Source organism: Pyrgilauda ruficollis, unplaced genomic scaffold, assembly GCF_017590135.1.
Source record: "Pyrgilauda ruficollis isolate IOZ18807 unplaced genomic scaffold, ASM1759013v1 scaffold25, whole genome shotgun sequence".
Lineage (NCBI taxonomy): Eukaryota > Metazoa > Chordata > Aves > Passeriformes > Passeridae > Pyrgilauda > Pyrgilauda ruficollis.
The window spans coordinates 1,952,617-1,976,866 of NW_024523822.1; the positions used below are offsets into that span (position 1 = coordinate 1,952,617).

Here is a 24,250-nt window from a genome sequence, read left to right on the forward strand (position 1 = left end):
CAGCTCCTGGAGATAAGTACAGCACAAACAGAGAAATGAGGTGGAGAAGCAGGCATGGACTATATGGGGGGAACAAGACCACCAAAGACTCCCAAAACCCTCTGACCCATTTCCACCAAGACCTGGAAAAACAGATAGTGCATGACAACTAATAAACATAGAAAATCCAAAACTTTTCTCCAGGTCAGGGAAAACTTACCTATTAAAAAGGCACACAAAACCAAGCCCAAGCGCATGGGTGTCCCCTGGACATACTATTGGCTGGATCAACTCTGGAGCCAGGACTGGCTCTCTCTCTTACCCCCTCTCTCTCCATCTTTGTCTCTTTGTCTCCTTCTTTTCACCCTACCCCTTATCCAAAATCCACTGCTGTGTACTTACATTAGGAGATGTAGGACTAACATACCAAACTGCACACCTTATTTAATTAACAAAACTTCAAAAGCTTTTGTGGACTCTCTAATTTTAGTCATTCCTTTTGAACAGCATCTACAAATCTTGGGTTCTTCCTTCCCCTTCCAGGTGGGACATCATACTCCAACTACTAAATCCTTGCCACCTACACCCAGTACAAACTATAAAAAGTAAAACTGCATAGAATTCAATCATGTGAATTACTGTAAAATGAAGCTGAAAAGAAAAGCATTGGTTTAAAGACAATGAAAGAAAACAAGATCAACAGCAAGCTTGGGTATACACTAAATTCTAATCCAGAAGAGACTAGGATCATTCAGTGAACCATCACACTTCCCTTTAACTCTGATGATTCCCTGCATACTCCCATCACCCAAGTACCTGGCAGTCCAACAGCATCTGGAGACCTGCCAGAACCCCATGGGACATTTTCAATTTAACATCAAGTAGAGCTTAGGATCACAGCAATTTTGTCCTCAGTCTATGTTAATTTGTTTTGAAATTAGTCCCTTAGATTTCCTGTCTGATACTAAGAGGAGAGAATCACTCATAGTCAAGAAAGTGCTGCTTGCCCCTCCCAGGATTTGTAAAAGGTCACATCAGCAGCAATTGAGAATGAAACCAGGTATCAGATGTCCATAGAGAAAGGCAAGAGGAACTAGGCACACAAAATACACGAAGTATACAGTGAAGTACGTTTTAGCCCACCTCACTGTCTACAAACTAGTGCAGAATTATGGAGCTGAGCACATGCAAACACAGAAAAGGAAAAGATTGTGTTGGGGAACACATAACATGCTGCCTGACAAATACAGAAAGGCTTAACTGACCAACTGACAGAAGTCCCAACATTTTCATGTCGAACCAAAGAGTTATGAAAAAGCTCACAAGGGTTTTTCTCTGCCTAAAGCAGCAACAAGCACCACAGATGACACCAAAACCCAGGCTTTGTGGTTTCTCAATGAGAGATGCTATATTGTGAAAAGTAATAGCATAATTTACATGAACGTCTTCCAGTTAAAAACAGCACTAATTCTCATGAATTTGGGAAAACTATAAACACCATAGTTTTTATAGAAGGAACAAAAAACATCCTAGGTTTTTACAGTAAACAGAGCACAGAATTATTCACTCTTTAAACCCAAAGTACTTGGCACCTCTTACTCATCAGGAAATCATGGGGGTGGGAGGGGAAAAATGTGTAGGGGGTGGCACTAAGGCTTGGTACAGACTTCTAAGATCAATCCAGTCCTCTTGGGCAGGAAAGGTGAACTCTTAACCACCACTGTGCATACCATAGCTTGAAAGCGTGTTTCTCATCAATCCTTTTTCTTGTCATCTTTGGGAAACAAAAGGATGGCTCAAACCTGATAGCCACTGAAAAGGACCTGAAACATGCAAAGACAGCCTGCACTGCGAAGAAGCTTTCCCTTTTTAAGGATCACTGGCATTCTCTGGTTGAGGTGGTGAAGCCTCATTTGGCAACAATGCCAACTTCAGGTATTTTCACTTCTTCCTCCCTTTTCATCCAATCTTTTTCTTTGTGTCTCTTCTAGGAAAAAAAAAAATCCCCAAACTGGACTGGTTATGTCATACATTTCACTGAATGAGACTGGCAAACATACCAGTACAAACAAATGAACCAAAGTACTGCACTCTGGAGAAAGAACAAGTGGGTGGAAATAAAATGGACAGCATTTTAATATGAAACTATAGTCTGAGGTTTCCCAGTTCTGGCATAAAAACAACGCTCAAATGCATCCTCATGCAGGCAAGGAACATCAAAAAACACGCTGTGCTCACTCACAGACAGCATTCAGAGAAAGAGAAATAAAAGCCATTACTCTTGAAACAACAATAGTGAATGGTAACAACAGGAGGAAGAACATGTCAGTAAATACAGTGAATGGCCAATTGTTAAATGAAAAAATATTAAGGATGCTTGCTTAATTTTTTTGAGAATAATAAGGGAACAGAGAGCACAGAAATCAGCATACCAGAATGTAACCAAACCCAGCCATTCTCTACTCCTAACTTTATAAATATCAAGTTCAAAGTGTTTCTTCAGGTTAACTACTTTGCAAGTTCTCAGTGCCTTTATACATTAAAATAACCAAAACAAACCACCTGAAACCATCCACCCTTCTACAAGGGCCAGGGCAGCAAGATAATTTCAGTTAATTGCCAGAAAAGCAATGTCAGATATGAATTCTGGAGACATTTGCTTAAATTATCTCTTCTTTGCACTCCATAAATAAATTCTAATCTAATTTCAATCTACCATTTCTATTTTGTTTTGATTTAAAATAATCAGAAATCCTTTACACACTTAGAATGTGAAGCTTCTCCTCAAACCATAGTATAAAATCTTGTTGCTGTTGCAATGCTGTTACCTGTATCAGTAACATTTTCTTTATTTAACAACAGCATTTTCCTTTTACTGGAATTAAAGAATCTCTGACTAGGTACGTGTTCTAACAGACACTTTTTAGATGAAAAGTTAATTAGACTAACACCCTACACTAAAACAAACTTCAGGAGTTCATTCTGACAAGTAAAATCCACCCGAAGAATACCAAAAGAACTCTTTAGAATAATTACTTCTATTTATTTTCTGCAATAAAGCAGTCAGCAGTACTTGGCCTTATCATGGTAAAAGCTTAACAATGATAAAACCAGAATGACTCTGTCAAAGTAGAACAAAAGTATTATTTTTAAACTGAGAAGAAAAAAATCCCCAGCAAATAACCTATGTAATAAAATATTATATTTCAAGTGCAGCCTTTAACTGAAATGCAGTAATACTCAATATCCTTATGAGACTAGACAAAGACATCAGTAAGTCAGATGTACATGGGAGTATAGATCTGTAATTCAATCACCCTAGTATTTTTGGGGAGAGACAACACAACTCACAACACAGTCCAAGAAGTTCCTGCAGGTCATTGACAGCAACTATTTGACCTAAGTAATAGAAGAGCCAGCAACGCAAGATGTGTTGTTGGACCTTGTACAAACAAGCCAAGGACTTGGGGGCAGCCTTGGTTGTAGCAACCATGAGATGGTGGAACTCAAGATCCTGCGTAGAGAATGTAAAGCAGCAATCAGGACTAGAACCCTAAACTTCCAGAGAGCTAGTTTCAGCCCCTTCAAAGACCTGCTTAGCCGAATCTCATAGGTTAGGGCTCTAGAGAAGAAGGAGGTCCAAGAAAGCTGGTCAGTATTCAAGCATTATTTATTTCCTCCAAGTTCAAGACCAGTGCATTCCCATGAACCAGAAATTAAGCAAAGGGTGTAGGAACCCTTTATGAATGAGCAGGGAGTTTCTAACAAAAAGAAATAGAAAAACAAAATTTATGGAATGTGGAAAAAGAGACCGACCACATGGGAGGATGACAGGAACATTGTCACAGAATGCAATGAGGTGACGAGGAAGGCTAAAACCCATTTCCAGTTGAGTCTGTAAAAGAATATCAAGGACAACTAGCAGGGCATCTACAAGTAGATCGCCAGCAAAAGGAATACTAGGTAAAATGTGGGGTCACTGCTGAATCAGATAGTTGTCCCAGTGAAGTAAGACAGAGAGAAGGCAGAATTACTGAATGCCTTGTTTCCTTCAACATTAACTGCTGGGGCCAGCCCTCAGGAATCCCAGACCTTGGGGCAAGGACAGGAAGAAAGACCTACCCCTAGTAACTGAGGCTTTAACTAGATAGGCTTAACATTCATAAATCCATGGGCCCTGATGGGATGTACACACAGGTGCTGAGGGAGCTGGCAGATGCTGTAGCTAAGCCACTCTCCTTCATCCTTGAAAAACCATGGAGAGGTGTCCGATGATTGGACAAAGGACGAAGTTAGTCTCATCTTCAGAAATAGCATGAAGGACCCTGGAAACTACTGGCCAGTCAGCCTCACTTCCATCCCTGGAAAAGGTCATGGAACAGAACATTCTGGAGGTCAGCACCAAGCATGCAGAAGAAAAGAAGGTCATCAGGAGCAGTCAGCAGGGATTCCCCAAGGGGAAATCATGCTTGACCAATCTGACAGCCTCCTGTGATGGCAGGGCAGGATGGGTAGGTGAGGGGAGAGCAGTGGTTGTTGTCTGCTTCCACTTCAGCAAGGCTTTGGGCACTGTCTCCCATAACATCCTCATAGGCAAGCACAGGAAACGTGGTTTAGGTGAATGGACAGTGGGGTGGACCAAGGACTGGCTGAATGGCAGAGCTCAGAGGGTCAGGAGCAGGGCAGCAGAACCCAGCTGGAGGCCTGCAGTCAGTGGTGTTCCCCAGGGATCAATACTGGGTCCAGTCTCACTCAACTTGTTTATCACTGGCCTGGATGAAGAGATCCAAGGTACTCTCAGCAGGTTGGCTGATGATCCAAACTGAGGAGTGGCTGATACACCTGAAGGCTCTGCTGCCTTTGGGCTGGACCTTGGTGGGCTGGAGAGCTGGACAGAGAGAACCCTAACGAGGTTCAACAAGGGCGAGTGCAGGGTCCTGCAGCTGGGGAGGAACAACCCCAAGTACCAGCACAGGCTGGGGCTGCCCCACTGAAGAGCAGCTCTGCGGAGAAGGACCTGGGAGTCCTCGTGGATCACAAGGTGACAATGAGCCAGCAGTGAGCCCCTGTGGCCAGGAGGCCCAGTGGGATCATGGGCTGCACTGGGAAGAGCCTGGCCAGCCGGTCAAGGCAGCTGATCCTTCCCCTCTTCTGGGCCCTGCTGAGGCCACATCTGGAGTGCTGTGTCCAGCTCTGGGCTCCTCAGTACCAGGGAGACAAGGAGCTCCTGGAGAGTGTCCAGCAATGGGGCACAAAGATGATGAGGGGTCTGGAGCATCTCTCTTACGAGGAGAGACTGAGAGAGCTGGGCCTGTTTAGTCTAGAGAAGAGAAGACTGAGAGGGGATCTCATCAACACATATAAATATCTGAAAGGTGGGTGCCAAGAGCATGGGGCCAGACTTTTCAGTGCCCAGATACTGGACAAGTAATGGCAATAAACTAAAACACAAGAAATTTCACCTCAAGATGAGGAAGAAATTCTTTAGGTTGAGGGTGGCAGAGAACTAGAACAGGCTGCACAAGGAGACGATGGGAGTCTCCCTCTCTGAAGACATGCAAAACCCAGATAGACCTGCTCCTTTTAACCTGCTCTAGGTGACCCTGCCTTGGATGAGATGATCTCCAGGGGTTCCTTGTATCTGTAACTCTTCCGTGATTCTGTGAATTTAAGGCAAGATCTCTCATAGCAATATCCTCACAAAAAAAGGGAGAAAGAAAAATTACAGATTAAGTTTACTGGAAAAAATTAAATTTTAATATGTTCAGATAACCAAGCAACTGTACTTGTTATTTTTTTTTAAGTATTTATATTGACTTTTCATAACAACACTACTTAACAATACACAGCAACACACACACACTGTCATAACACAATTGCAGCCCAGTAGCTGCAAGTATGTTCTCACACATTTTCTTTTGCTCTTTTTCTGAGACAGTCCTACAAAATAGCTTCCATCTGGACAGTAAATCTATCCAAGTAAGTGCCAGTGTAACACTTCCTCTAAAGAATGGTTTCTAATTGGATACCATTAACAACACTGCTGAGATCAGCATTAGATCTGAGCTTCATTTCTGATGTTTCACTTGATTGCATATTCTTTGGGTGTGTATTTGTCGTGTTACTAAGAAAACCTTAAGAGGGAGGAATAAATTGATTTTTAAAACTACTGCATTTGAATCTCATCCACTTCTCTTCCATAGATTAAAAAAAAAGCACCATATAAATGCAGTGATTTTTAAAACAGCAAACTGAAGTCTGAAGGAAACTGCAGGAGTCCCACAAATCTTCATGGAATACGCAACAACCCAAGCTTCTTTAAAAGCCATGACATTGATATTTCAGTATTTCAACTCTGATGTTTTCAGATAGCAAAAAAATTCCTTTACATTATTGAATTGACATAGTTTGGATTTCATTTCTTTCATTTTTAAGTTAATACATAGCCAGAAATATGAAATATTTATCCCAACAATATCTTGAAGTTCACTCCACCCCCACTAGCCACATCTTATTTTAAAATATGCAGTCAAAATAATCACAGCTATTTGGTATGGCTAACTGGAACTAAGCTACTTGAGAACTGCTTTGCTTTCCGAATCCACTAATTTCTACATCAAATAACCTCATCTTCTTTCACTGCTACTGTGAAAAAGATCCATGGAAACAAATTCCTGATTTTTTTATACAAAGAAAACAATGAAAATTAAATACACAAACCAACTAGACTAAAAGATGGCAAGCTTCTGGCAGAGCTAAAAACCATAATAAACAGCTTATGCTTCAGGTTTAGTTTTTTGAGGGATTACTACTGTATGAGAAAATATTTTTTTGCATACAGTCAACATCTATTCCAGCAGAAAGGAAGAGATACTGTCTTAATTCCTCTGGTTATACCACCACAGACAAAAGAGATGAACGAGCACAGTGGAAGTGAAGGCAAGAGGCAGTGCTAGCCATTTGCCCATAAGAAGCAACAAACCTTATGGTGCAGCAAGCACAGCTGAGGCAGTGTAGCACCAGCATGGATTATTAGCTCAGTGGAGAATGCCAAAGCACACAAAGCTTACAGCATTGTAGGCTACACAAAAGGTTAGAAAACACAAGCATGTGCACATGCTTCTCTCTACTTAAGCATATGCTGTTTATAGAAATGCCAGATAAAATATGCAGAAGATTTTGTATGCTTTGAACCAGTTTTCTATAGTCTCAAAATTAAAGTAATTGAGGAGTCAATATTTATTAGCATTTCCACAATCTGAGCACTGCTATTAATAAAATCAGAGCAGATGGGAGCTGCTGTCATATGTTGTTGGGGTTTTTTTCCTGGGGCAGGAGGGGGACTAACAGTAACAGCTCCTCTACAGGAATTCATAAAGACCTTCTGATGACTAAATACTCTATTGGGTACTCTTTTTATTCATAGAAAATACTTGCCTCTACAAACCCTTACACTATGAGGCAAAAGCAAGTCAGTGCCATCTGCATTGGCATAATTTAAAAAAGAAAAAAGCTGATTCTGAACATGTGTTGCTTTTCCATACAGCTTTGAAAGCAAATCAAACTTTGTCTTGTTAACAATTTTCACATTTTTATATATGCTCTCTAGCTAAAAAATGTCAACACACCAGTAAGAGACAAAGTATATGATGTGATATATGTCTAGGCTTTAGAGCAGCAAACCAAAAATGACAGTAGGAAGCTCAACAAAAATTTCTAGCATTTTTTCAAGTACCTTTTATCCAAGTTTTCCAAATAAATACACTTATCATTTCTAAGGACTGAAAAAAAATTACAAAACTCAGTATTCTAAAGTTCTCAAGCCAAAACACTTAATGAGCACTGAGCTTTAAAAAAGGATTATTTTCCTTTTTAATATATTTCCCTTTCTATATATGCACACAAATACATGTAAATAAATCTAATTTATTTGGGCCTTCAACAGATATTCAGAGCTAAAAAAACAGCTTTCAAAGTAGCATGAGATGTGATGCAGAATAAAACTCAAGTGCTTTGAAGACAATTATAATAAAATATGAATAAATAAGAGGATTTCTATTTTAACACATTAGGCAGTTGGTCCAGATGAAAGAAAAATAACGTACTTACCACTGTGTTACTTTCCTCTCCCTGCTGCTTCTTCCCTGAGCTTTCAAAGTCAACATTCTGTTTAAGACAAAGGGGCAAATTTTAGTAAACCCTATCACTACTAGATAAGAACAAACTAGTATTTTATTGTATTGTATCAGATTTTTTTTTTTGCTTTCGTAATTTTGGTTTTATTAAAAGAAAAGCTTTATGTGTGTATGAACAACAGCTTGAATACTTCAGAGTACTTGAAAGACTTCCAAGACAGCAAAACTGCATACATTCTTTTAAAGGAGATTATTCTTTGTGTACAAAACATTGCTCTTTACCCTGTTTTTATTTTAAACCAATTTGTCTACAAAGTTGTTTAATTCTTACTCCTTTTATAGTTACTATATTAAAATATTAAGTATCACACAGATTTCTCTTGCACACAATTCTGAAGAATTCCAAGAAAAAATACATCAAAAATTAACCAAGGATGAAAAGAGTATATTTTCGCACTGTTAACTTTAGGAGTTTTTTAGAAAGTTGCAACATAAGGCATAACAGATCGCTGACACTAACTTCACTGACATAGAACAATTAAAAACAAATGAAAGCATCCAGTGTTTTTGACTGAACACACACAAAATTAGTTGGCTGGAGTGATGGGAAGGATTAATTTGGCCTCCAACAAAGGCAGAAGTAGAACATATCTTCAGAGGTATTAAATGTCAACTGTAGTCAGACAGATCATCTAACCAAACACAAAGTTATGTAGAGCAGATAAGAAGCTAAGTCAAGCAGAGTATAATCTGTCAAATTCTCAGTATCTAGAGTATCTCAGTATCTAGAAAAGAATTTAAGTTGTGAGGATCACACGTAGTAGCTCCATTCAAAGGATTTGCCTACAAATGGAACTATATTTAATTTCTTTCCAATAAAAACAGAATTAGGCCACCATAAAATAAATAAATAGATTCTGGAAGAGATTTAAAATGAACTTTTTCCAGGAGAAAACCAAGTTCCTTGTTTTGGGGTAAGAAACAGAACAATGAACTCCCACAGAAGTCAGTACTGCCACAGCAGGACTGCACTACGTTCAAATTTTGCACAGCATATGTCCTATTCCTTATTTGGGAGTCACTGGTGTCAGCTTCTGCGTTCATACCAAATGAACTCCAATGCACTACACTGCATACATCTATACATTTATTTTCAGTAGAAGGGCATCCAAGACATGCAAATAGCAAGGGGTAAATTAATATTAAAGCCACAAGTCTTTCAAGCTCCCTACTGAAAAAAAAATTCTATTTTTAGCCAGCCTCAGAAATGCAGAGTAGAACCACTCAAGACAATTAAAAAGATCAAGAAAGACTTCAATGATCAAACCAGAAACTTTGACTTCCTCTTCTAAGAGCCCAATTGCCATGGCTGCATGCTTCTTTCCTTTCCCACACCACTTTGCTCCTACTGCAAAACCGTGATCTTTACAAAAGCTATTTCAGAGGCACGGTACACAAACTCCCGAACAGAAGAAATGCAGGTCTGCAATAGTTCTGCTAAGATAAGCAGAATTCATCCAGAGAACACAACAGTGCAGAGCTGGATCTGACAAAGAGACAGTCAGGTGATTGTGCCTCTGACAGATAAAAACTTAAGGTCAAGAGTCTGCAGGCAAAGCATTCACAGTAGAAAAACTATCAAAGAAATAGCTAGCCTTATAATCATCACAAAAACAACAAACAAAAAGAGATTACTCTTGCATCATTTCCTGACACCTGTTTGGCTGAGTCTGTTGAAATGCGTAAAAGAATAAAATCCAGTGGTACGCAGTCATTACCATTTGAACTGTTTGCTGACTTCCAACCCAAGCAGAAGGAACTCATCCAACCTCAAACATCCAGAGGCAATAATACAGCAAGTGTGTGCATGAGGGGAAGAATACATACGGCAACCTGGATATTTCACCTCGTGCTGCTTTATAGATTTAGCAGGTACACAAGTCTCTGAACAAGTCTCTGAATCAGTAACAAAATCAAACAAAAGCCATGAACTCAGTGCAAGCGTAATGTCACTTGAAACTGTGACATTGAGTCACATAACCTTAAGCCTCAATCAAAAGACAACAGCTCAGGATGTGCTGTAAGCACCAATGAGTGTCCAATAGCAGAAACCTCCTATCACCACACAGTTTGCATGAAACAACCTCTCTAAGAAAATAAATGGGGATATTTGGAGGAGCTCAAAGTAACCATGCCACCAGAACTGCAGAAATCTAGAGACAAGGGGCTAATGTGTTCGTCTCAAACATCAGTAGCAGGGTGGCTGTGGCAACAGTCAAGGACTTGGCAATAATATGCTGTGAGAAAGAACAAGATGTGACTGGACAAGAAGCCATACAGAGGTAGGACAGCACTTTTCTGGGACAAAGGTCTTTGATCTACCTCCTGGAGATAAGCACAGCTCAGTACAGCACAAACAGAGAAATGAGGTGGAGAAGCAGGCATGGACTATATGGGGGGGAACAAGACCACCAAAGACCCCCAAAGATGCCTGACCCATTTCCACAAGGACCTGGAAGAATTGACTGTGAGTAGAGTAAGTAATTTGCACAGAAAGTGTGACACATCCCCAGGGCAGGGAAAGCTTATCTATTAATAATAGATAAGCTTCCTGATCTAAACCCAGGAAGTGGCCCCAGGACATGCCATCAGCTGAATTGATGCTACAGCCAGGACTGGTAATCTCTTTCCTTCTTTCCTTCCTTTCTCCCCCTCTTTAATTCATCTCTCTCTCTCTTCCCTTACAGTCTACCCCTTTATCTAAAATCCAGGGTCATGTGCTTATATAAGAGGCCAGTGTACTAACATACCAATTTCCAAGCCAAGTGTGTAATTTACTAATAAAACTTCATAATCTTTTGTGGATCATCTGACTTCTCATTCCTTTCAACCAATGAGTATCTACAAATCTTGGGTGCTCCCTTCCCCTAAGGGTGCAACATCACAAAGACCTCAGCTAGTTCAGTTCAACACTTTTTTGGTTGTTTAGCAGAAGTGGATAACAGGTGCTTTAGACGACAAGTGGTTACTTACCCTCAAGGTAAAAATACCTAATGAAATCTTATTTAACCATACTCTAGCAAATTATATCAATCACATCAGACTGAGTCTCAAAAAACCTTAGACTCAGTTTTATGGAGAGAGTATATTTGTGGGGAACTATTTTATGTATCCGTCCTGTTCGTACTCTTTCTTAATTAAAACCCAAATACTACTAGAAATGCTTGCCAGCTGGACTGCCAGAATGACCCAGAGCAGCCATTCCAATCACTGCACTCCAGGGGTTGCTCACAACTAAGTGGGCAAGTACTTCTCATTTCATGAAGTATTTAATTTCCAACTTACCACTGGTTTTAGCCTACAGAGGGTGAAAACAAGGAAGACAGCCTAATAAAAATAGTGAAAGACCATCTGAGCTGCCAGAGATCAGGTTAGGAAAACTAAAGCACTGGTAAAATTAAGTCTGACCAGGGGCATCTTGGGCAACTAGAAAAGCTTCCACAAGATGGCTTCTTTGACATATACAAGGAATTGGACAAACTTCAGAAGCAGATCCACGATAATCTCAAAGTTCAACAAGGCCAAATGCAAGGTCCTGCACTTAGAACGGGGCAATCCCACACATAAACAGACTGGGAGGCAAACTCACTGAGAGCAGCCTGTCAAGAAGGACTTTGGGGTTCTCCTGGATAAAAAGCTGAACAGTATGCCCAGAAAGGCAACTGTATCCTGGTCTGTATCAAAACAGCAGCCGAAGGAGGTGATTCTGCCTGTCTCCTCTGCCCTTGGGGCGTTCCCCACCAGGAGTACTGTGTCCAGTAGAAGAAATTCTTTACCATGAGGGTGATGAAGCACTAGAACAGACTGCCCAGAGAAGCTGTGGATGCCCCATCCTTGGAAGTGTCCAGAAAAGGAGGGTGTGAACTTGATGATCTTTAAGGCTCCTTCCTTACACAAGGAGGGTGATCTCTATTATTTCTATAGGCACATGGGTGATAGAACAAAGACTATGAAAATGCGGCTTCCCTCCAAAAGAAATGGGAGAACTGATTACCTGGGACATGGAGAAGACCAAAGCATTCAATTACTTTTTTGTCTCGGTTTTCACCAGGAAGTTCTCCAGCCACCTCACCAGACCTGCAGAAGACCAAGAAAGGGACTGGAAAAATGAAGAACTATGTGCTTTTTGAACTATGTTCACTTAGATGGTTTTTGACCATCTAAGTGAACATGAAGGTTCACAAGTCCATGGGAACTGATGAGGTACATCCATAGATCCTGAAGGAATTGACAAAAGAAGTAGATAAGCCACTACCTATCGTACTTGAGAAGTTGTAGAAGCTCTAATGACTGGAAAGAGGACACATAACCACAATTTTTTAAAAGGAAAATAAAAACCCATAGAATTTACAAGTCAGTCAGGTCTCACCTCACTGCTCATAAAGATCTTTGAGCAGATCCTCCTGAAAACTCTGTCAAGGCACACAGAAAACAAGGAGGTGATTTGCAACATCCAGCATGTCTTGACTAAGGGGAGGTCATGTCTGACAAATGTGGCTGCCTCCTACAATGGGACTACAGTTCACCTCAAATCCTCAGAATTCTTTCAATTGGTTTTAGAGGTCAACTTGGAAAGAATACTGATGTACCCAGAACATGTAGCAAACTTTCACACAACAGATCAGGGTTATACTTCAGTACCGTGAATGAGGCCCAAGCAGTTTTTCACTTTCTCCAAACTGTTCAAGGAAGCAAAAACAAAAACCAAACCAAACCAACAAAAAAACTCCCCAAAACAAAAAACCAAACAACAATAATAATAACAAAAAAAAAAAAAAAAAAAAAAAAAAAAAAAAAAAAAACAAAAAAAAAAAAAAAGAGAGAGAGAGAGAGCAAGAGAAAGTGGGTAAACCACAAAAAGCTCTTCATTTCAGGAAGGGTTGGAAGAAAGTATCTTAAAAACTTCTTGCTTCAGAGACATTTCAGGCAGCCTTTACCCCTAGATAACCATCCCCCATTTTAAATACTGAAAACAGTAAAACTAGTAAAATATTTATTTAAATATCTCCAGGAGAGTATGACAGAATCCAGATTATCTGTGCTTGTCCTTAAACATCCATTCATATTCAGCAGGAAAGTATATTTAGCTAAAAAGACTTTAGACTGATCAAAATCATCCATACCAGAGACTCATATTAAGCAGAAAGAGATCCCATACTGAACCACTAAAATCAGTCTAGTAAACCAAGAACAATTTTAGGGCAAGATTAGTTGGTTTTTTGTCCTTTGGAATGGGGATGAGGAAGATGAGGCATTCCAATGACTGAGAAAGAACAACTGTATTCACCATTGGTATCACTGTACAAGAAGACTTTGCCTGCCAAAGGATACCTATAACCAGATTTTATTTTTTTTAAACTGTCAGGGGAGTACATGAAAATGAGCATAATCATTTCATACGCAATAATAAATAAGTTTTACTGTCAGTGTTTACCTGCAAGATTCTAGTTCACAACCTGCCACATTGGAGGGAAATGTGTGCCTTACAGTGAGCTAGCTTGAACAAACAAAACATATGATTTTGATTGAGGAAACAAAAGTTAAACACAGCTGAGAAAATATTTATCTCTAGACAGTGTATCTTAAAATTAAACATATTTTGCACAAAGTAGAAAGGCCTGTAGACCACAGACAGCTTAGTCCCTCTCAGATTCCCAGACTGGGGAACAAGGAAGGATAAGAGAGAAAGACCAAGGAGACACAAAGGATCCAGAGAACACTCTCAAAAACATCTTGCTTTTCCTGGAAGCAGATGTTGTCATCCTGTCCTACTGTTTCTTGTTGTTTCAGTATCTGAAACAAAGACAGACATTTAGAGCGAAGCAAAGAAACACAGAACTGTCGCAGTGACAGAAATCTAGCAAGTTTCAGGGAGCAGAACTATCTTTCTATTAATTTGGAGTGGTCAAGTCTAAGACATTAATAACAAAACATTACCTCAAGCAGCATGAGACTGACCTACCTGAGGATTTGTTACCTCCTAGTACCAATGCTGTCAGAGCTGCTGACAACCAGAATCCTTTAATGCAAGAAGAGGACAGCTGATAGTACATTCTAGGCAGGCACACAAAGGTTCACATTTGCTTCCAGAATGCCCCAAAATAACCTGCTGGTGTACTGCAGGGGACATGCAGTTCAAAAGTGTTCTGCCAAGGGCTAAGGATATGCTTACCGACATATGGAATGCAAAAGGCACTATGACAGGTCCCTGGACTGGCTAACTTGCTATATGACTTACATCTTAATATTAAAGAGTCTCACTGTTCTGCCAGATCATCTACAGTTCTATTAGAGGTCTTTTTAATTATCTTAAAACTTAATGGACTGCCTAGAGTGCAATAAAGTAAAATTGTTATTTTCCATATCACAATGGCACTTTCACACAAGACAGTTAAGGAAACACATTCATACCCGTGAACACACAAATACATCAGAGCTGCTGGATTTTGTGGTTGACTACTTTTCCTTGGAAAAGCTGGTCAAAAAAGGATCTCCAAGGCATAAATGAAGATTGCACCTGTGTCCTCATTTTTTTAAAGGCAACATTTCCACCTATGTGGATATGGCTACAAAAGCCTTGTCTAAGTATTCTGAGTGCAAATTGTGGTTTTGCAATAAAACAAACATACCTAGACCTAGGAAAATTTTCTGGTGTTCAAAATTCCCTTTTATAACAGTACAGACAGTGCAGAAATGACCAATATGTCGTCATTTGATCCCACCAGTGAAAAACCACTATAATTCATATGTACCAGAATGGAGGAGTTTTGGATCTCATTAAACTGCAAGAAACCATTTACGAATCAAGTTGCCTGTTTCCCAAAGCATAAGCCTCAGCTCATATGCTCTGAAGAGTTATTCAATAATATAAAGAACTAAATACCATGTTGTTATTAAACAAAACCAATTAGATCTACAAAACCTGCAGAATAGCTGTTGCAGGTAAGAATCACATTGTGACTTGTAATTGCCTTTAAACCCCATTATTCTCCAGAGGAGCAGTAAGATATTGCACTATTTTACTTTCTTTCCCAAACACTGAAAACTGCAGAATGATGGAGGTTCTTAGGCACCTTTCCAGATCATGTGGTCCAACCTACCACCCAGCCTACCACATCAGAGCAAATCAACATTAGATGCTACAAAATCAAACGCTACTTTTGAGTTAAGGTCAATGCCTTACAATACCCTCACAAAAAAGGAAGCAGATCAGTTGGATTATTTGGAAACATTTCCAGAGGAGGAAGCTGAGACTTAGTGGTTTTTGTTAACTGTGGTGGTACATGGTTCTGCGCCTCCACTCTAGCAAAATTGTCTAGTCAATGTAATTACTATCTTAGGTAGTCATTTTCCAAGTCTTACTAAAGCAACTGAATAATCACATATTGATTCAATCATACACAAATGCATAATATAAAATGTTCCAGCTCACATTAAAAAAAAGGTATCATGTAGATCTCTTTGCAGAACCAAGACAGTTTATATCAATATATTCTGCTTTACAGAAAAGTAGGGTTGGTTTTCACAGACTTACAATTTATTAAAATCTATAAGCGAAGGTTGCTTTCTAGAATGGTAAATGTGAGGGGAATTAAACTGTTACTGTATGCTGTTCCTAATCATTTTGCTTAAGGCATTACTAATGTCTACTGTTTCTGTTACTTGATGACATCACATTAGCTCAAGTAACCAGAAACCAAGACAGAAATGAAAACACAGAAAACAGAAACAACACTGGTTTTCTACTCCCAACTTAATGCTAAAAGTTAAGAATTTTAGGAAGGCTTTAAAACATTACTATTCACAGCATCCTTAAACACTGTGCTTATTTAACATACACCTGTCTTAACACAAAATAAACAAGTTTAGTGATCCCTTAATAACAACTTGATTCTTCTCATAGCTGAACTCAATAAACTAACAAAAAAAGCCCCACATGCACAACAGAAAACTACCAGAGATGGTTTTGTAGACCACTTATCTTGGCCACACAGATCATTCTTAGGGACAAAACCAACATATTTCAGAATAGCAACAGTCTGTACCCTGTGCAACATCACAATTCTTTACCAAACCATTTTTCTAAAAGTGACAGTTGCACTAGCTCAGCGACTAAAAGTGAGCAGTTGTGCCAAGCTACACTATGAGGTCCAGTTAACCCTGAAGAAGTTCTGTTGTTAGTGGTAACAGAAAGAATACAACTTGATTTAATATAGGAATTTAAAAAAGAAATTTTTTTCAAGCTACAACTTTCACACAAGCTTCAGCCATTTCAAAGATTTCCACTGCTACTACAGAATTGACATTAACTTTTGTGAGAACTGAACATATCTATGTGACATCAGAAGGCCAGTTAGCACCACAATGTGACACAAGCACTCAGTATAACAAGAGAGACTGCAAACCCAAGAGAAAACTATTTAGATCTGGTGCCCTCACCCTATGCTCCTATGTGGCCCTGCTCCTTTTCATCCTGCACCCCTTCATTCTTTAGTTTCCCATTAGCACACCGATCCCAGAGAGTGAGCACTCCAAAAGGTCAAAGCTTTTTCAGTCATATTGTTGTTAGCCATAGTAAATGTGCTCAAAACTCAGCCTTTTTTCACTGCAGAACAAGAGAGACTGATGAGGGGAAAGATGAGGAATGTGGAAAATTTGGAAAACAAATGACTAAGAGAATAAGAATACATCGAACGTTTGAATTGGTAGTAATATTTATAACTAAAACCACATAACTCAGTCATATATACACACTAAACAACACCAGAATGTATACCACTGTTTCTAGAAAGACACAGTTGATCAAAATTAAATATATGGTTCATTTGTATTATGCTATTATCATGATCCTAATTTCTTTTTGCCTACTGCCATTCATCAGATAAACTTTTTCCTCCCCCACTTCATCACACCCACATCTTTTATTAGATATTGAAATATTTTAGGAAGGGACATATCTAATTTTATTTGTGTAGTACTTCAGAAATACGGCACCAAGTCTTATAGAGACCATGGGCATGCATAAAACACTGGTGGCAGCCAACACCCACACTTCTGTGTGCAAACAGCACTTGACTAAATATTGCCTCAAGTAGAGGGCTCACTAACAGATGACATGATAGCTACTTAAAATGAGGAAAAAATAAGTGATCTAGATACTACAGCAAGTGCGTGCAAGCATGAGACAAAGCACAGGGAATAAAAACCTGTATACTCAATTCTCCAAAAGCATGTGAAACTTAATCAAATAAATCCTAGGATAAGTCCTCCACCTGAACAAACCCAAGATTGTCACAGACAGTGTATTCTTGTCTTGAAAGACAATCGACCTAAGGTTCAAGTACTCTTGGACAACATTTTGAGTATAGGTTTCCAGCACTGCAGATGAACCACCTATTGTTTACACCCCAATAGTAAGACCAATAAAGATGGTCTTACTATATATTTCTTTCCATTTAAAACCTAGGCAGTGAGACATTTGATACACCTCCTGTATCAGGCAGATGCTCTGCCAGTTATGACAGAGCTTACACACAAAACCAAACCCCAAAGCTGTTTCAAACCAATAAAATACAGATGGTCATGACAGAATTCAGACTACAAATTTTACCAATTCTGAGAATGTTTGTGGCATCAAATGTTTGAATTCATCTTGTGCCTGTGGCCTTTCATGGCTACTGGTTGGTCCAGGAGATACTACAACACAGTTTGAATTGTTGAACAGCTGAGGCTTTATACCAGAAATTATCTAATTACGCACAAAATACTGAATCCTTAGTAGTAATAAGACCTAAGTTGTCTTAATATATTACAAAATTGACATTATGAATTGGATGAAGCTTTTACATTTCACATCATTCAAAAACATAATTTTATATCATAACGGAAATTTCATATTTAAATTGTCTCAAAAAGAGAAGAAACTAACAGCAAACAGTTGCTGTTGTATATAATTGTATACTTAATTATAGATCTCACATTATCAGCAAGTCATTGTTAGGGTATGTAAATTCCTGAATTCTCTTTCCTTTCAGGGCAGAGGTGAGCAGGGCTAGACTTTAGCAACACTTAAAGCTATTTTTAGATGCCATTTCCCCCCCACATGTGTAGAGGCATAACTTTCCAATTAACAGTTGCTATTATGAACCTTTTACTTCCTTCTGCATTTATTTTGTTCCTCACTGCTTTACCAAATTGAATTAGGAGACATCACTGGCCAGTTTGATTACATATACAATCAGCAATCTGACAACATGCTTGCAAAATTGCTAAATATTCATAGCCACTGAGGAAATTAACTTCAGCTGTGCTCTTAACATGTAAAATGAAACAAAAATATTTGTGTGTTATTGCTTGTCTGAGTGGGTTTAAATTAAAAAAAGAACCATCAGATACTTATTACAGCTTCAACTGTCAATTATTGCTCATGCCAACTTGAATGTCAGTGTTGTCTATAAACAGTAACAAAGACACCAGGAGAAATAATATATTTCTATATTGAAAGCAGAAATTATACAGTCGAGCAGCAACAATGAAGAATCAGAAATATGAACTTTTAAAAACACACTGATCTGAAGTAAGGATATATCCTAAAGGCAAATGTCCGGTATCAAAACTTTTTTGTAAGCTCTGGACAATTGAACAGGTGTCTTCCTGGAAGCTGGTGTTTCCTGTTTGAATTGATATTAAATTTTTAACTAACTACAACAGCTACTGATTATGACTAAACATATAAAACATCAAACCAGTAAGTATTTTTACCCTACTACACTTCACACAGGCATGCACCATCTGTCACTGAGGTCTGATCTGTAACTCCGTGACATTATCACATTACTCTTGAAAAGACTAATGCTACTGCCTAATCTCATGGTTTGAGCCAATTTCTAAACACTAAGCCTTGGCTTGCTGTCAGATCTCACTACCTGCCTGAGAACAAATGATGGCGCACAATTGTAACTTTTTATCATATAATTTAAAGCTGCCCAACCCCTTTGTTGCAGCTAATTTATATTCTGCAAATACTGTTATAGGTGATTTGTTTCACAGATGAAAAGAAGCTACAGAATCCCCCTGGATTTTCGCTATGTAACAGGATAAGAATCCTCCTCTAACACACAAAAAAATCCAGGCCCATAAGCTACCTGAACTAAAAGACAAACAGCTCATTAAGGTAATAAAAAAATTCTGTTATTTGAAATTGCAGAGCTGCAAGGTAATTAATTCCCAGGTCACAATATATTTTGAGGAAATTAATATGCTGAATTTTGATTGTAAAATAGTCCTAGTTGCTCCTGTCTAAAAAAAAAAAACGCTGCTGATTGAACTTGAAGTAACCAATGCAGACATAGCTTCTCAATCTGAAAAAAACAAACCCATAATTGTTACTTAAAAATCATGTGTGGACAGCAGTCTCTGGAAAGAAGCACGATATGAGCTTGTTATATTCCCTCCAATAGTGAGATTGCAGTGAGGGTTGTTTTGTCTCAGTTCTTACCCTTTCTTTATTAAGTTTAATTTAAACCAACACAGCATCACACACAGAAATGACTATTTGTGTGTAGTCTGCAGTATCATATACTGATAGAAGCACTACCAAAATGCATGCCCTAAAATGCATAGAAGATTATATCCATACATCTTCCAAAATCCTTTTTGCTGTAGTTGCCCATTCCAGTTCAAAAGGTCTTCCAGTAATAAGTGAAATGCACTATTAGATCTGATAGCCAAACAATGGAGGTTCTTAAGGGCTGGTTCTGGCTTCTAAATACTGTTCCATCCTCAGTTCTGAGTAAAGACAAAAACAATCAGATATGAGCTTTAAAAACAACCTAACATCTGTTTAATGTAAAATTATATTTTTCTGGATCTTCCAGATCTTCAACAAGCTAGTACAAGATCTAGGCAAATCAATTAAGTCTGTATTTAAAGCTTTCCTACCAATAAAGCAAGTCACCCATTTGTGTACAGATTACTGGATTCTAATTTCTAGGAGAAAAACTGTGTTAGATGACAGCTCTGTGCAATATTCTGTCTAGCAACAAGATACAGTAACTAAAAAACAGAATAAAATCAACCCTTTCCAACAGGTTGATTCCTAACATGCCAGTCAGCTCTGCTAACAGCTGAAAAAGCACTAGAACATTCTCTAGTATGGATAAAACCTCAGTACTGAAGATCAATAGTGAGATTAATAGACTTATTTCATTCTAGGTACCAGCTCTCATTTTAATACTATTAAGGGTTTAGAACTTAGACTTACAATGACGGACCAAATGACTGAACAGTTTTAATGCGTGTGCTCTATGACAATGCACATAGTCCAGTTTTCCCATAAAATTAGAGAAATCCAAAAAATAACGCACATGAAATTTATCTTTTCTGGTGTTAACAAATAGTAAGAGACTGGGCAGAGAATAAACATTAACAGTATGGCACATAAAAACAGAGACCAGAATGAGCATTAGCAGTTAGATAGCAGTAGTGTTATTAGCGCCTCATTTAAAAAGAAACAAACATTTTCAGCTGCTTTGATTAGACTAGCAGACCAGCATCTAAATCTGGAATAGCAAATACTGAGAGACAGAGCTTAACCAATTTATCTAACACCTACTCACTAGTTTAAGACTAATGAGCCTTAAACTTAAATCTTGCTAGATGTAAAAATGCCTGGGTAATCACACCCTACAGATACCAAATCTTTATCTCCTACGGTTACTGTTTGCTTTAAATGCATGCGAAGAAAACTACAATTCACTTGCTTGAAAATGAGGAGCCTTGACCCTAAGTCAAAATTTTACTCTTTCAGAGGTATGGGAATGAAACGGAAAACAAGGAAAAGAGAAATATCAAAATATAAAAAAGGGAAAAGAAAAGCTGGGTTGGATTGCTAATATCTCCTGTCAGTCCAAGATTTCTGAGACCTAGTAGAGGTCCACAGGTGATCCTTCCAGTGACAAAGTCCTCAATAATGGTGAGAGCCCCTAAAGAGTCACTTCCCTTGCTTATCCTTCCATTATGGTTTCTTCTGGTGTTGGTCAGCCCACTCCTCTACACTCTTCTGCTGCTTCTTCTTTTTTTCATACCCCAAGTTGCTTCTCCTGCCTTTCTAATACTAGTGTCCCTGATATGCTTCCATCTCAAAAAATTTTCCAGATAAGCACAGCTGGGGATTGTCTACTTACATTCAATCCATATAAAACCAAACATAAATTTACAAACCAAACATAAACATAAACATCAGCAACAATGTTTTTATCACATGCTTCGCTTACTTCTGGAAATCACCAGTACCATGTCCATTACTCTGACCCACAACTCTCCTTGCTTCTTCATCCTTTGAATCCCTGTCGCCAGCCCCAAACAGCCAAAACAAAACTTTAGCCCCCCCAAACTTATACCTACTACAAAAATAATTTCTAGGATGCTGCTTAACTGTATTGTTGGTTTAAGTATTCCTATTTTGCCCCTTTTCCTTTGAAGACATCAGCAGCTTATTTCTCTTATTTTTCAAGCAATTTTCTAATTCAAAATCAAAAGGGAGACTCCTCCCTTTGATCAATAAAGTTAGCTTCTACCACCATCTATTTAGTCTCCTGTGTTGTAAGACATAGTCTGGGGGTATTCTACTTCCCATCTGTTAGAGGTGAGGCAATTATCCTCTGCTAATTGGGCAGTTTTCTTTATCTCTCCCACAACCAATCCTCCCTCCAGAGAGACATCTTCTGCTAATGGATCATTGAGTGTCACTGCATGACTGATAAAATTATATCACCCCATTGTGAGATGCTCTGCCCAGGGGGAGAAGCCAAGCGTTCCTACCTGGATATAATCTGAGATTTGGAACACCACAGGCAGCCTTTTCCCACTGGATTCCCAGAGGAGCAGCTGGCTTCTCCAATGGATTCCCAGAGGAAAATCAGGCCCATCTACACCACCACAGGACCTTCAGAGGAAAACTCCACCCTTCCACAGCTCCAACAGAACCACACCTGTCACTGCAGGAGGACTGCAGCCACCATTTAATGGGAGTGCTACCAACACCCTGACCCACAGGGTGTCAGGTCATGTTCTGACTCTGTCAGTAGGTTTTTTTTGTTTTGTTTGTACAATTACGTTTGTATTTTTTAGTTTTTCTGGTAAAGAACTGTAATTTCTCTTCCCATATCTTTGCCTGAGAGTCCCTTAACTTCAAAATTATAATAATTTGGAGGGAGGGGGTTCACATTTTCCATTTCAAGGAAGACTCCTGCCTTCCTTAGCAGACACCTGTCTTTTTAAACCAAGACACCTAGTTTCACCAATTTTTCAGAGCAACTCTCAACAGCATTCCCACATAGATATATAAAATGCATTCATTGCGGATTCCTTGGTATTTTCCTCAATTCTTGCCTTCACAACAATGCTTATAAATAAAATCCCAACATCTACCAGGCTGCTGTTGTGCAAATACTACTGCTCATCAAACTAAATAGTGTTTATCATCACCATCCCGCCCATCATGTGCTCCTCTACTGAGCTAAGTCACCCTAACCTGTTCTGAAGGACAATCAACCTGTTGTCTATCCTACAGTTTTGTTTACTGAAACTCCTTTAGATTACACAAAGGGTAATCATAATGCTTTGAAAAATAATTTATTTTACCAATCCTTAATGAAAATGCACTACATATGTTACACCTATACAAATACATGCATAAAAACCAAATAGTACAGCTATGCTGTACATTTAGGTTTTTTAAAAAGAAAATTTAAAGCAGACATATCTACCTGGTCTGTTTCTTTACTGTTCCAAATCACAGCAAGCAAAAATACAAATTAAGTTTAATAAAAAACATAAAACCAAGAGAAGAAATACTTTGAGTCCTGATTTTTTTTTATTCAGAGAGAAGAATAAGCACTCAATTCTACCATGAGAGGCAGGAGTCAACTGATTATCTTGATACCTGCAAGAAGGTAAGTTTTTTTCCCCTTGTGCTCCAATTAGGTCAGCTACAGGATCATAGAATGGCTGGTGCTGGAAGGGACCTTAAAGATCATTAATTCCAACCATTTTGCCACAGGCAAAGGCAATTTCCACTAGATCAGGTTGCTCAAAGCCTGATCTAGGCTGGGATGGGTCATTCCCAGCTTCTCTGGGCAACCTGTTTCAGAGCCTCACAATCCTCACAGGAAAGAAATTCTTTCTAACATCCAATTTAAACCTACCCTCTTTCAGTTTAAAGCCACTCCCCCTTGTCCTATCACCACACACTCTTGCAAAAAGTCCTTCTCCATCTTTCTTGTAGGTGCCCTCCAGATACTGAAAGGTGCTGTAAGGTTTCTCTGGAGCCTTCTCTTTTCCAGGCTGAAGAACCCCAGCTCTCTCAGCCTGTCTTCACAGAAGAGGTACCTTAGCCCTTCAAACATTTTCATGGCCCTACATGAAACAGACCTACTATAAAAGGTCCAAACTTTCAGAAAGTTTTCCCTCTGGATTTGAGGGGAGGTATTATTCCAAAATAAATTACAACATTTGTAACTGTGAATAGAGATTCAGAATAACCCTGGAATACTATTTACTTGAAGTCTACATTTCAGCACAAAAAGTAAGGAATGATTGAAGCAAAAACCATATAAATATCTAAACTGAGCAAGAACATTCTTTTGATTGAATTTTACATGGCTTGGTATTAGCAAAAAGATCAGAGGGGCTTCTCTGCCAAGCCTCAGAGAGTCAAATCAACCAGATTTGTACCATCAAACAGCAGCAGTTAAATGCCAAAGATAAGCAGTGCTCCTTTCTCACTTTGACAACTAGTTCAAGGGGTAGAGAAAGGGAGCACAAGGGTAAAGCAAGAATTTTACATGATATTCTAGGGAAAATATTAATCCTTTATCAAAAAAGCCAGAATGAACCTAACTAATTACAGGATTACAGTCAAACAATTTTCCAACTCATCAAAAAATTTATAATGAGAACCATTTGTCTGTTGATCATCAAGTCCTTCTCAACTTTCATAATTACAAAAGTCTCCTATTCTACCAAGCAAATTCAACATATCTGTTAAATTTATTTTTAATAAGTATATTTTGGTA

At 38.7% G+C, this 24,250-nt stretch overlaps 1 protein-coding gene across 11 annotated transcripts in view; it reads right to left on the reverse strand.

Moving 5' to 3' along the window:
- ERBIN (erbb2 interacting protein) overlaps nt 1–24,250 on the reverse strand; it is a 117,571-nt gene that overhangs the window by 67,549 nt on the left and 25,772 nt on the right. For 3 of the 11 annotated variants that reach the window (XM_041470579.1, XM_041470575.1, XM_041470576.1), the window contains one exon: nt 8,089–8,145. Coding sequence is in view for 8 of the 11 variants with exons in the window: in XM_041470571.1 (XP_041326505.1) it covers nt 8,089–8,145; nt 12,169–12,177 (66 nt within the window). In the remaining 3 variants the exon portion in view is untranslated. Of the gene's footprint in view, nt 1–8,088; nt 8,146–12,168; nt 12,252–12,543; nt 12,632–24,250 lie in introns of those variants that run through there. The other 8 variants (XM_041470572.1, XM_041470577.1, XM_041470571.1 and 5 more) reach the window with 7 other exon arrangements.